Source organism: Hippocampus bargibanti, linkage group LG14, assembly GCF_051943395.1.
Source record: "Hippocampus bargibanti isolate YZ-2025 linkage group LG14, ASM5194339v1, whole genome shotgun sequence".
NCBI classification, from domain to species: domain Eukaryota; kingdom Metazoa; phylum Chordata; class Actinopteri; order Syngnathiformes; family Syngnathidae; genus Hippocampus; species Hippocampus bargibanti.
This window is the reverse complement of record NC_142747.1, coordinates 15818513-15831684: the sequence shown is the minus strand read 5'-3', so window position 1 is coordinate 15831684 and position 13172 is coordinate 15818513. Positions and strand designations below refer to the sequence as shown.

Here is a 13172-nt window from a genome sequence, read left to right as displayed (position 1 = left end):
AAGCTATGACGGACAGCCCCTCCCACCCCCTCCTGCCCATCCTGACAGCTCTGGGTAGCTCCTTTAGCCAGAGACTATTACACCCGCGCTGCAAGAAGGAGAGGTACCGCCGCTCGTTCCTACCGACTGCTGTCAGGCTTCACAATTCCCAATGATCACATGTGAAAAAAAAAACAAAAACAAAAAAAACTGGACACTTGTAAATATGGGTTGTTGCAATATATCTAAATGCATCTCTTGATTCTGCACTATGTACAGTCTTGTTTATAGAACGGTTTTTGCACATCTACATTTGCACAGTATACAGTTGACATTTTTATTTTGTTATGCTTAGAATATCTTGTTTTCTATCCTTTCACTCCCACCCCAACCCCATCCCTCTTCAATTGCTGCTGTGGACTGCAAATTTCCCCATTGCGGGACGAATAAAGGTATTCTGATTCTGATTCTGATTGCAAACATTTATGCTTTCCTCTTCAGAACTATGTGAATCATATTCGTAACTGGATGAGTAACAAGAAAGCATCTTCTCCGAATCTGAAGCCATTGTTTTGATTCTCGAGCAAGGCAAGACGTCCTGGCGTGACGTCACGAATAAGGGGGCGGGACCTTCTGAAACTGAAACTTTCTGAGGTAATTTTGAAGTAGTTTTGGGACACTTTCAGTCATTTTTATTGGTGTTTTGCATTTGACTAAAAATATCAGCCTGCGTGCGCGTTTTGGGTATTTTAGATGCTATAAAACGTTTTTCTGATGTCAGTTAGGAAACAAAAAAATGGTGTTGGTTGTCCTTTAAGGGTCACCTGGTGTTGATTTAAAAGGTTGTTATGCTGGTCCAAATGAATACACTAATGGTCAAATGAATACACTAAATCCTTAAGATGTAAAATCTATATTTAGATAAATATTGTCAAATTGTTCATCACTTTGCATTGTATGAGCCATCGATTCTAATGTTTAGCTGCGCCTTAAAACAGAACATGTCAATATTGCAATGACAAATACATACAGTATTATCAAAACTCAATAAAAAAACGTTTATCAAGTGATGAAAATCTATTTTTTTTTCTTAGATCCCCCACATATCAGTCAACCACCCTGCTTCAAAATGCAGAAGAGAAAAAAAATAATCATTCTGAAAAACATTTAATTACACAAATAATCTACAGGGTCTGTGTTCAATTGCTGACCATTTCGAGTGAAATAGATTTGATTTTTCTTCAATACAACATCTCGATGCAAAAATTCAACTCACAAAAATGCTTTCTGCTGTCTCAACGTTTCATTCATATTTATAGGTAAAACATGAGCGTATGGCACCATCTTGTGACCAAAACGAAGCTGTGCTTTTAGCTTGCCGAAGTGTCAAAATAGGCTTAAATTAAGCTTTTCACACAACGGAGGGAGCCGTGGAAGTGATCAAGTCCGTGACTGTGTTGGGGGTTGGGGTGAGGGGTCACATCTCAAAAGTGTACGACTCGATGTCCTGGCACCTGATTAGCGCCTCCTTCTGCACGCCGATGGGAGTGTGTAGGTCGGACACTTGCAGGTTGAGCACGTCGATGTCGCAGCAGCCAAACGTGGCGTCCACTGTGACATCGCCGTACATACATAAGCTAACCTTCTTGTTGCGCGTGGCCATCAGACACCGAAGGAAACGTTCACGCAATTCAGAGCGTACGCACTGCTCTCGCTTCAGCTCTTCCGGGTCTCCGCCAGACGAGGAAGATGCGATGGATGTGCTGCAAAGAGCGATGTAACGAGGAGATGCAGGGTCGAAGCCGCGGCTGTGAGGGTCAGGACCTTTCGGCAGACGAAGCACGGGCACCGGGGTTGCCATTCTTCAAATTGAGGCTTGATTTTTAAACACAAAATAAGAACGTGCGTGGAAAGGGTCCATGAGAGGCATGTGCTGCCGCCGGACTACTCAAAATAAAAGCAACGTTTTGGAGATAAGTGTTTACATACCCCGCTATACAGTCCCAATTCTCAGACACTACTTAGCATTTAATGTATTACAGAAATCATAAAGTGTTATTCGTACTTACCAACTCTACCCTGGTACAAGTTGCTAGCAAAACAATGACCACATCGTTACTTGGGTCTTCTTCTTTATCAATTTTGCGACAGGCTGAGGTGGAAGAAAATCACTGCCGCCTTCTGATTGGGAACCAAACTACAACTATGTTCTGGTGTGCCGTCGTGCTATTAATTTTATGGGAAAATTTTGTTAAAATACTGGATTTTCTCGCCCAGGAATATGACGGAAGACCATGTTATTATTTTCCTTGCTGATGTAATTCTGAAGTTCTGGCTACATAATGATTCCCATTTGACTTTTGACAGATCACAGGGGAAGGGATCTGGCACTGCACACATTTTGAGTGGAACCTTGATTACCTCCTTTATCACAAGTGTTTGTTTGGATATTTATATTAAAACACCCCCAAAATTATTTCACAACATACAGATGAATATTTGATTTGTGTGTTTTATTTCCGATATATGATAGCTGTCCATGCTAAGCACTTTGTTACAGCTTCAGCGGTTGTGAAAGCGCTATATAAGTCAATATGTATGATATTGTTTGTGTGTCTGCACATCCTTGCGTGTTTTGAAAAAACGGAGGGAGAAAAGCCACACGGGACTGGGTAGAAATTCAACACAGGGAGGCAGGAGTGGGATTGAACTCAGACCTCTGCACTGTGAAGTTGGTGTGCTAACCACTCGACTACTCGGCCAAATCCAAGCAGTCATCAAGGATGGTAATTCAAATTCAATTGTATATTTCAAGCGTAAACTCCATGGCCTCTGGATAAATACAACATGGAATATCCTCAAGAATTAACAGATTTGCCAATTTTTTAAAGCCTTGAACCATACATGTACAATTTAAGTGAAAAAGAATGACGGGCATTGTATTGAACAATTAATGAATTAACAATGACCGTTTTCTCTGTAAAATTCAAACAGTCACTTTTTGTATATATGTATTTTTATCGAGTACAGTAGTATACCTGTCGTCTTGTAAGCTTTCATCGATTAATAAAGAATTAATGAATTAACAATGTAAATTTTCTCAGTAAAGTTGTAACTATAAATTATTTTTGAATATATTTTTTTATCGAGCATTATCGTCTCGTAAGCTTTCATCGATTAACATTTTAAAGATTGTAACAGTTAAATGAAATGTTAACGGACTCTATGGCATGATTATATTTACCAGTTAATAGTCTTGTCAGTTTTAATCCTCCATACATACACCTCCATCCTCTTTATGTCGTGCTCGAGTGGTATCGTTGCGCATGTCATTGTTAATAGTGCAACATAGATCCTCTTTTTTGGTGATATAAAACGAGCCGAAGTTCATATTTACGAAAGAAAAGTCATTGTTAATTAATTAGAAATATTCACGTTGATACCAGGGAGTATTTTGGTCCGTTTTTTCAAATTACGTGGAGGTCAAACAATGTTCTGGCGGAGGGATACATTCTACCGAAAAGGGTTTGACAGGCCGGCGTCTCTCGGTTGGGGTTTCCGGGCAACTCTACCGCAAACGACGTACTATCTGAACAGATTCAAAGCTATATACTCGAATACAGCTTGAATTTGACTCGAATACTCTCGGTAGAGTGCGCGTCATTGAGATATATTACGTCTCAAAGCTACAACTTCACGTCTTTTTTCCCTTGTTCATCTTCGCGGAGCTTGAAAAGTCAAAATGGTGAGTACCAAGGCCAACGACGTGGTTAGCTAGCTTTGACATCAACGTGGATAGTCGTTCTTGTCGACAATGCTATTTAAACAGCTACGATGACATTCCTTTAATATTAAGAATATACTATTAACGTTGGTAATAATGGTTCACTTCGGTTTGGCGGCTTCTTAAAACAATTTCGACGACCTTAGCCAGCTAAAATAGGCCATTCCGATGTCGGCTATATTACGGATCTTTGGAATGGCGTTTAATGAATTTCGAATTGTATTTTCCAACAAGCCCGTTCATTTTATTAACATCAATTTTATTTGTCTTGCACATGGTTTTACCGCGCATCGTCTATGTTGTGCTGTGTAACTAAATGGACGCAGCATCCTTGGCGTTGCGCCTTAATAGTCATTTCGATGATTTACAAAGGCGTTTAGTTTAATCCTTTGATGCACAGCCGTTTTTTATGTGTGCACGTGTAATTTTTTTTCTCTTGCAGCCCCCACATAGCTAAATATGACCAACGAAGAGTGGGCGTGGTGGTGAAAAAAGGGTCTGCTAAGAATAACCCACCCCGGCCCGGTGTTATCTTGAAACTCATCTCGTCGGTTCTAACCTTTCGCGAGGAGGCCGATGCATAAAATGATCGCTAACGCCTTAGTAAATGCTTGCACAATAAGCCGCCCGCAGCCCTGGCCAGCGGCTCTTGCTGGTGCACATCAACAGGGGGTTGTGGATCGACGTTGGCATGCGCAACAAGCTTCAAAAAAGCGTATTCGTCACCTCAATTCGCATTACATAAGATCACAGCCCACAGGTAGTCGTTACATGCGTGTGAAGTTTTTATAGATGTACGTAAAGACCGCGTGCTTCCTGCGCCATTGAACCGCATTCTGAGCCTGCTGAATGAGCCTCCATGCCACCCCCAACCCCTTTCCTCCTGTTGTGCCACCCATCCCATCCCACCTCCTCCCCTCCTGCTTCCAACCAAGCCATGCTTGGCGCAGTAAGCTGTCTTCATCTGCAGTGCACCCTTCACAATGGGAAGAAATTCATTCGAAGTCCCTACCTCAACTAAACTCTGACAAAGCCATGTTCTTAATTCTTTGCACTTGATCAGTTCATTGAAATATTCAAAGAAACGACCTAATTTGCATTGTCTTGCATCATTCTTAATAACACCCCCAACCCCTTGTCCAGATGACTTTATTACATTGATGTGAATAACCAATAGTGTTGCACCCACTTTGATTAGGGAGTTACTAATGCCACTTTTTTCAGATGAGATACATTCTCCCCAGTCCTAGGGCTACAAATACTTGATCATGCCATTATATTATGCAGTTTTGATGAAAATATGTTAATAGGAATAAAATATTGTTGGTGTGACCGCCTTCAATATTAATTGAGAGACAATTGATGATCGAATTAATCAGCAACTATTTTGTTAATCAATTGTTAGTTGACCTTGTTTAGCTTAAAATATTCAAAATCTTCGAGTTTCAGCCGCTAAAAAGAATTCAGCTGTTAGTTTTGTTAGTATACATTTTAAGTGACAATAAATACAGCTGCAATATTGACAGCGTTTTACAAATCTTCCTTCACAGACTATGTGTTTGGTATAGTCACATATGTTGCTCGGATTTGGAGTTCAAGAATGATTCATGAGTGTGGTGTTTGGCTTTACTTATATGTTCTTAAGGAGCAGTCATACCGGATTTCTTGTGGAACGGAAATGTGAATGAATTGGTCTTCACAGCAACTGTTTTTCAACACGTCTTAATAAAGTTTGGAGTCACTTGACCAAATGTGCTGATTGGCAAAATAAAGATTCTTCACTTCCTCCTACTTGCAGCCAATCAATGGATCTGAGCGGCTCTGTTAATAAAGACTTGATTATTTAAAATTGCACATCATGAAAACTACTTTGAAGTACTACAAGTTGGCTCCAGGCTTCTTTGCAATGGTTTTCAAACTGTGCAAGTGGTTATCACTTAGAGCAAGAGTAGTTGCTAGATAATCAAAGGACATATAGAAACAAATAACTGTTAACACCGACGGACAAATGAAAGTTTTCAAATAACCTGAAACACGGAACTCAGAAAGATACTTTTGGAAAGCCAGGACGAAGTCCGAATAACGTGTGTTAAATATTTGTTGATGTCAAATTATTATTTCGCCCTTAAGGGGTGTGAGTTTGATCGCTCCCTTTATCTTCATACTGTATGGAAATAAACAGTTGTCCATTTATATTCACCACTTTGCGAAGGTGTAGTTTCCTCATTGCACACTACACCAGCACACATTTTGATTGGACGGAATGTTGGTGCCATTCGACTGTCCGTGCTGGACTGCCCCCAAGGCACTTAATTTTTTTGCACCTTAAATGGGCAGCATTTTTACAACTCCTACTTCTGGGGCTGTATGGGTGGATGGATGAATGGCTGGTGTAGCCATTGAAAAGAAAGCAGCATGAGCGCCGATGCATATATGTAACTGGGAGTCATGGCTTGGAATTGAAGCGGATTTACATGAGACAGATGTGAGCTAATCTGTTTTCCATCAACGGACATGACCACTTCTTGTTTGCTTTCAAACCTCGTTTGTAGCAGACGTTTGCACATTTTAAGCATGACGTTTTTGATCCACTGGTGAAAGGACACTTTGAAGTACTCCTCTTTCATGTATAACTGCTTCAAACAACAGTGTATGCAGAAAAGTGCTTGGAATCGTACATACGTGTGTTTTAAATGTTATATTAGATTAACCTTGATTAGTCTCACAGTGGAGACATTCACATTTCATAGTAGCAAAGTTATGAACGGAAGAGCAAAGGAAAAATAATAAGTAGAAAATCAAGCATAGGAGCTGCTGTAAAGGCAGCCACTTGCTCTTGAAGTGAAAAAATAATGACACAACACAAAAGACACTGGTCTTTAATCATAAGCACTTTTCTGCACCCTCTTTGTTGTATGAAACGGTTATAGATGAAAGGGGAGAGGGTCTTTTTGTATTATTTGTCATTTTATGTTAACTGTCTTTTTTTATTTTGTATTTTTTTATGGGTCACTCCTCAGGAAAGAAAATTTCACCCGTGCTATATTTTGCACATGTAGAACATTTAACAAAGTTGACATGAACATCTGACATTGAAACAGAAGCTTGAGTCATTCTACAGGTAGGCTAGATCATGTGAATACTACAGGATTTCAATTAAAGATTTTTTTTAAAAGGTGCTTAGTGGCGGTGAACTTTAGTGTGCTACATAGGCGACCCTATTCGCGTCTCACTAATTATAGCAGACGTGTGTGTATCGGGCCGTGGTGTATTTATACCTGGCCCTCATAACACTTTCGCGGCTTTAACTGGACACGCTGACTGACTTGGAAAGGCCTACTAAATACCTCACCACGGGTGCCAGCGTGACATGTCAGGTGAAGTTAAAAATGAATTAAGTGTGTCAGTGCATTAGACTTGCCTTTTGTTTTAATCAGATTGCGACAATACTACATTTTACCAGCCTAATGCAGAAGTAAAGAACATTTATTAATGCCCTTCCCATTTAATTCCAGCAATACAGACGAAATGTCACTGTGCAAGCTTCTTATGCTGCCCTTCATTATGTGTCTGTCTGGGATTTTCAAAGATTGTGAAGCTTTGTTTTTCTGACACTATTTTCTATCATTTGGTTATAATTTTTCAATGTATGAGTCACTGCCAGGACAATTTATTTTCCCTTAACGTGTGAGGGCAGGAAAAAAATGCTGTACTAGTTGTTTGGTGACAGTCGACTCATTTCACAAGTAATTTGGTAGACAGTTTTTGACAGTGAACAGTTATTTTTTTTCACAAAAAGGGCCTCCAAACTTTTCATTGTGACTCCCAGTTGAGGTTTAGTGTGAAACCAAACATAAGAGAATTAAGGTATTACGTGTAGGGGCTCAAAAAGCAAGTGAGGCAGGTGTTTTTCATTGAAAGTGAGCCGTTAGTGATTTATCAATGTCCTCTTCTGTCAACAGGCAGACCAGCTGACCGAGGAACAGATCGCAGGTGAGTACATATAGCACAAGGATGTTTTTAGCTTTGGCGGCTGTGAAGTGACAGGAGATGATCGACTGCGGAGGATAAACACTTAGGCTGCGGTTGTCACTTGGTATTCGCTGACAAGCTGCTTGACATCATTTAGCCAAAGTGGAAATCAGTGGGGCAGTGAGTCAGTCAGTCTCCTTTGCAGAACAAAAAAAAAAACAAACCTCTCATATTTATTTCAGAATCGATGCTATAAATTCACCAGAGCTTTTACCCAGCCGTCCTTCCAGTATCCATTTATTTAAGCGTTTTAAAAGGTCTGAATGTATCAAAAATACACAGACACACGCCTATGATGCGTACTGCTTAAACTTAACGGTCCTTATTACTGCAAGAGAATCTCGATCCCGTGTGGTTTAATTGTAATTGTGTCACTGTGCAGAGTTCAAGGAAGCCTTCTCGCTGTTTGATAAGGACGGCGACGGAACTATCACCACCAAGGAGCTCGGCACTGTCATGCGCTCCCTTGGACAAAACCCCACCGAGGCTGAGCTGCAGGACATGATCAATGAGGTCGATGCAGACGGTGAGAAGGAGAACAGCACATTTGGACTTGATGTCCTGGACACACTTTGGTTTATTTAACCCCATTACACTTTGCCAACCATTGTTCCTTGTTTCTTGCCACGTTTTAGAATTACACTATCGATTAACCATGATTATAGAGAGATGCTAATGTTGGTGTACCTAAGTATCATACATTATTAATGTCATGATGTGGTGTTGGTTAAGTAGAAAAAATGGATTTTTTTTTCCTTACCATGTTTTGCTGAGTAGTAGTGGTTTTAGAATTGTGAGGATTCTACCTGACTCCAACAATTAAGAGCATTTTGCGATTAAATATAAATGAATGTTGTTTTTTGTTGTTGTCTATTTCGTTCGTACCTGATGAAATTAAAAGAGCAGGTTCAGAAAGATAAAGGCCATTACAAGGCATGCAAGGGTAGATTAAACGTTTTTCTTGTTTAGCTTACAGTTTCCTTTTTTTCATGGCAATTGATTTGTGTGGCTCATTAGGTAACGGTACAATTGATTTCCCGGAGTTTCTGACGATGATGGCGAGGAAGATGAAGGACACAGACAGCGAGGAGGAGATCAGAGAAGCATTCAGAGTCTTTGACAAGGTCAGGAACATTGTAAAACGGCAGCTACAACCCCACCCCCTACTAAACAACGGTACATATATAATTGGTCTGTGTTTTCTGATATTTTTGGGGGTGTGGGGGGTGAAATGGCCAAACCCATCAAAAACATACTCATTTAAAAAAGTGTTTGGCTTTTGTATAACAGGGTAATAATTTTATACACTGTCAAAAATAATTATTTTTTCTCAAATTGCTGCTCACCCGCAGAAAAAATATCCTGTGACTGTAAAGTGTCCTTGAAAGTTTTGAAAGGCGCTTACAAATGAAATTTATTATTATTATTATTATTATTATTATTATTATTATTGAATAGTGCTGCTCCTTTTTGTAAGTAAGCATTGGCCCGTAGGGGGCGCTACGATACACACTATGTAGATTTAATTTCATTTACAGGCTTTTGTCAACTAAAATTCAATAATCGTAATTTTTTGCAACACATCAATAATACATACCGGTGACTACTGCAGTATTATCTAATACATACACAAATGTTTTCAGATATTAGTTGTTTAAACGTTAAAGGTTTAGAACACGTCAACTCCATCTGTAAGTATGTTTTGGTTCAAGAAGGTATCTATCTCCCCATCAAATATGTTTTTTCAACTTTTACCTCATCTGTCATTTTAATCCCCGTTTCAATCATTTTGTCCTACGAATTTTAAACAGCTCTTTTTGTAAAATGACTTGAGCACATGCCATTAATAAGTACCAATTGTACCATGACACCTGGATCCAGTTCTTTTGGGATATTGTGAGGAACTTGTGCAATTTATGGATTATTCTGGAGAACTTTGCATGGAGTGGGTGTTTGTGTGGGAAAGTGTTGCGAAAAAGAGAAGATATTTTTGTTCCTGGAATATTGCGGCGCCACAATTTGAGATGCAATGACAGTGGTGTTTGCATGTTGCATCTGCAGGATGGCAATGGATACATTAGCGCAGCAGAGCTACGGCACGTCATGACCAACTTGGGGGAGAAGCTCACCGATGAGGAGGTGGACGAAATGATCCGCGAAGCTGACATTGACGGCGATGGTCAGGTCAACTACGAGGGTAAGAAATTACATTTTTGTGATGAATTAAATGTTAACCTAAACAGGCACATTTTCAACGATGTCCAATATAACAGGGATAGTAAAAGGTAAAAATAATTTACTGCTTTATTTCCACAATTGTAGTATGCATCGGTCTGTGTTTGTACATCTTCAGCAATACTGAATTTCGAAACAGATCTGAATTTACTTTCCACTTTATAACTGTTGTGTGTTTTTGTCTTTCAGAATTTGTGCAGATGATGACTGCCAAATGAAGAGGACGCGTTTTCTCCTCACGTTGCTTGTCCTCTGAAGATCACTGTCTTTAAGAACAAAAAGGAACAATTACAATTATCAGCTGATGCCCCCGCTTTTTTTAACCTCCTCTTAACAAAACCAAACGAAGCTTTTCATGTAAAATTTGGCCATTTGTGCTTAATACATCCCAGTACTTTGGAGGTGTCTGTTAAGCATACGCCTACAGACTAATCCCTGAAGAAGTTAATGGACCAAGCTTTAAAAGGGCCAACGGCCTTTTACTTCCGACCAAGATTTTGCCGAGTCACCCAGCTCATGAATAATTTAGATGAAAGAGCAGCGCTGCCACTGCAAATGAGGGTGGAGGGTGGGATAGAAACCGACCGATGCCATGATTACTTAAGAGGGGAGTCGGTTATTTAAAATCTTTCCGCTTCTGCAAAGAACCTCGCCTATCTACTCGTAACCATGGTGATTCCTTCAATACCGATTTGACAACTCTTAATGCATGCAGCCATTCTGTGGTGGTCTCCTGTCTCGACAAGGTGGTTCTGATATCATCAGAGGTAGTGGTCAGATATTGTACACAGTGAAGGTATATACTTTCATATATAGCTATATATCTGTCTAAAAAATATGTGTCACTATTGGTTATTTCAACAGCAACTAGTTTGCAGTCTGTGGTGTTCATTGGTGCTTGGTTGGAAATGAGCATTTCAAAAGATTGGCTAAGAACAAGAGCTTATTGAATCGCCAGCGGGGTGTTCTTTGTTGTTTGAAGCGGATGGCTTTACATGTTGCTGCGGCAACCGAGTGGTGACGCTAGCGTGACGTGTTGCTTTGAGGCTGATAGTCGTGAAGGCGCCCCAAATGACTGCTGTTAATACTTTTGTTACGCAAACGGTTATACAGACAAAACGATATTGATGTAATGCTTTCTACATGTGTTCTCAAATATTATGTATTGATGTCAAACTTTGATCACAAAATATTGATCTATATATACAGTATATTGGTGTGTCGTAAAGTTTGCATTGCCAGTTGTTGTAGTAGTAAATGGCCCTGTGCTGTTTTCTCGTTGGTTTTCAAATGTGCCATAACGCTTCCCAAAATGGCTCGGAAGATTTTGGAAAAAAAAAAAAAAAACATCTCTCACAGAAGAAGACAGAACACTTTGCACTTGGTTTTAATCACGTGGACATTGCAAAATGAAATTTGACTGGATTGATAACCCTCATTTATCACCCTTGTTGGCGCTTTTTTCTTGAGTTTCTAGTCTAGTGATTTCACCTCCAACCTGCTTGCTTGTTCTACTCAACCTAATACATATACTGTACTGTATACAAATACCTAATGTAGTCGCCCTGTTCTAATAAAACATGAGAAGGAGTTGTAGCAATTAATTGAACTGGTTTCAGTGTTTTATAAGAGTTGAGGTGAGTCATCATTGGAGGGCATTTGAACTTGATACCACTCCGAGGCATTTCAGTCGATGTTTGATTTTGATTTGAGGAAATAAACGGTAATATGGACTGTTAGCTCTTGATGGCGTCTCAAAAAAAAATGTAAAGATGTGATATATTTTCCAAAAATCAATAAACTGAATGAGCTTTACTTCACCTGATTTCCCCCCATGTTGTGTTTGAGGGTGGACTTTATTTTCTTTGACTTATAACACACCCTACGCCACAGGATATTCACATGGAGCCATCATCCTGATACCCGAAAATCTGCCCTTTGCTGACGTTGATCTCAAGGGAGGCAAAATGCTCAAATTTGTCCCGATTGTCCATATGTGAGTACATAGCGTTAGTTGACATTGATGAATTCTCACTTGCTCTGTCTCTGATTTACTCTTCTTAATATCCCTTCCTTGCCAGTTGATAACATTTTCTGTTAAGAGTCAGTCTGCCACAAACCGGGTCAAACCCTGGACTGGAGAAAGCATTCGTGCATCCTGGCATTATATTTCGTGGCTCATGGCCTTGCTGTCGGAGTCACGTGTGTGAATCCAGGTCATCTCAAGCTCACAACCCCTGGCCTCCCGATGAGCTCCAGATGCGACAGAGCTCGCAATCCCCCCTGGCCACCTCTTGACTGGTGGGATCCAGAATCAATGGGACGGGGCAACCTCTGAGGTGAGTAGAAGTGATTGAATGTGTGTCCCAACGCTTTTTGTGTCCACTGTGGTTCAGCACATAAGGTGGATTGAATTTGGGATGCTCATAAATTCAACATCAGATGATTATTATGATTATTCACTGGTTGTCCACGTGACAACGACAAATCTCAAATGTCCGCCATATCTCAGAACATGTTTGTAGAAGATATTCAATTCGTGGAGGAACAGTAGGGACTACTAGCACGGGAGGGTCATTCAGGTCAAAACCCGCCATACCTGCGATTGCATCTTAGCTTCTACACTAGGGGGCGTTAACATCAACTGGGCCGCTCCATTTCGCTTCTTAAAGTGGGGCTGGGAAGTCAAGTGTGCCTTGCAAAATTATAGTTGTGTCCCCTGACAGGATTAGTTCGCTGCAAGTTACACAATTATAAAAGGAAAATAAAATAATCATTCTTAAAATATTTTACAATGTATAGTGATTCCAAGTGCAATTTACATTTTTGAATTAAACCGCTTATGTCGACCACAAATGTTAACCCAGCATACAGATGCAAACACTACAGTGTCTCTAGCTTTATATAATAAAATACATGCTGATTTATAAAGCGCTTGCACAGCAGCTGTACAAAGCGCTTTACAAAACAGCCAAAAGTAAAATAAACCCAACACATAACCCAAAACGCTGACATTTTCGATATTGATATGCATTATGTATGCATGTGTTTGTGTATTTATCTGTCCACACACGCGCGCACGCACACACAAACTTAGCAATTGCAACTTTGCTACTATATCGCGGCCACATTTTAAAACTAA

The 13172-nt window shown here is 40.0% G+C and overlaps 2 protein-coding genes across 2 annotated transcripts; one reads left to right on the top strand and one right to left on the bottom strand.

Moving 5' to 3' along the window:
* Positions 1 to 876: 876 nt before the first annotated feature.
* On the bottom strand, positions 877 to 2392 carry gemin7 (gem (nuclear organelle) associated protein 7). The gene is made up of 2 exons (XM_089013625.1): positions 2049 to 2392; positions 877 to 1854 (listed from the first exon to the last, which is right to left on the bottom strand). The coding sequence occupies exon 2, from the start codon at positions 1838 to 1840 to the stop codon at positions 1457 to 1459; it is 384 nt and encodes a 127-aa protein (XP_088869751.1). The 5' UTR covers positions 1841 to 1854; positions 2049 to 2392; the 3' UTR covers positions 877 to 1456.
* Positions 2393 to 3505: 1113 nt separating this feature from the next.
* calm3a (calmodulin 3a (phosphorylase kinase, delta)) lies at positions 3506 to 11850 on the top strand. The gene is made up of 6 exons (XM_089013390.1): positions 3506 to 3724; positions 7726 to 7756; positions 8178 to 8321; positions 8813 to 8919; positions 9857 to 9992; positions 10220 to 11850. Exons 1-6 carry the CDS (start codon positions 3722 to 3724, stop codon positions 10246 to 10248), a joined length of 450 nt encoding a protein of 149 aa, XP_088869516.1. The 5' UTR covers positions 3506 to 3721; the 3' UTR covers positions 10249 to 11850.
* The last annotated feature ends 1322 nt before the right edge of the window (positions 11851 to 13172 follow it).

What these genes read in the sequence shown, in the direction of transcription:
- gemin7 (XM_089013625.1), bottom strand. Translation starts at nt 1,840, where the DNA reads ATGGCAACCCCGGTGCCCGTGCTTCGTCTGCCGAAAGGTCCTGACCCT.
- calm3a (XM_089013390.1), top strand. An exon ending in CATTCAGAGTCTTTGACAAG is followed by an intron (nt 8,920 to 9,856) that starts GTCAGGAACATT and finishes TTGCATCTGCAG; the next exon opens with GATGGCAATGGATACATTAG. An exon ending in TGGTCAGGTCAACTACGAGG is followed by an intron (nt 9,993 to 10,219) that starts GTAAGAAATTAC and finishes TTTGTCTTTCAG; the next exon opens with AATTTGTGCAGATGATGACT.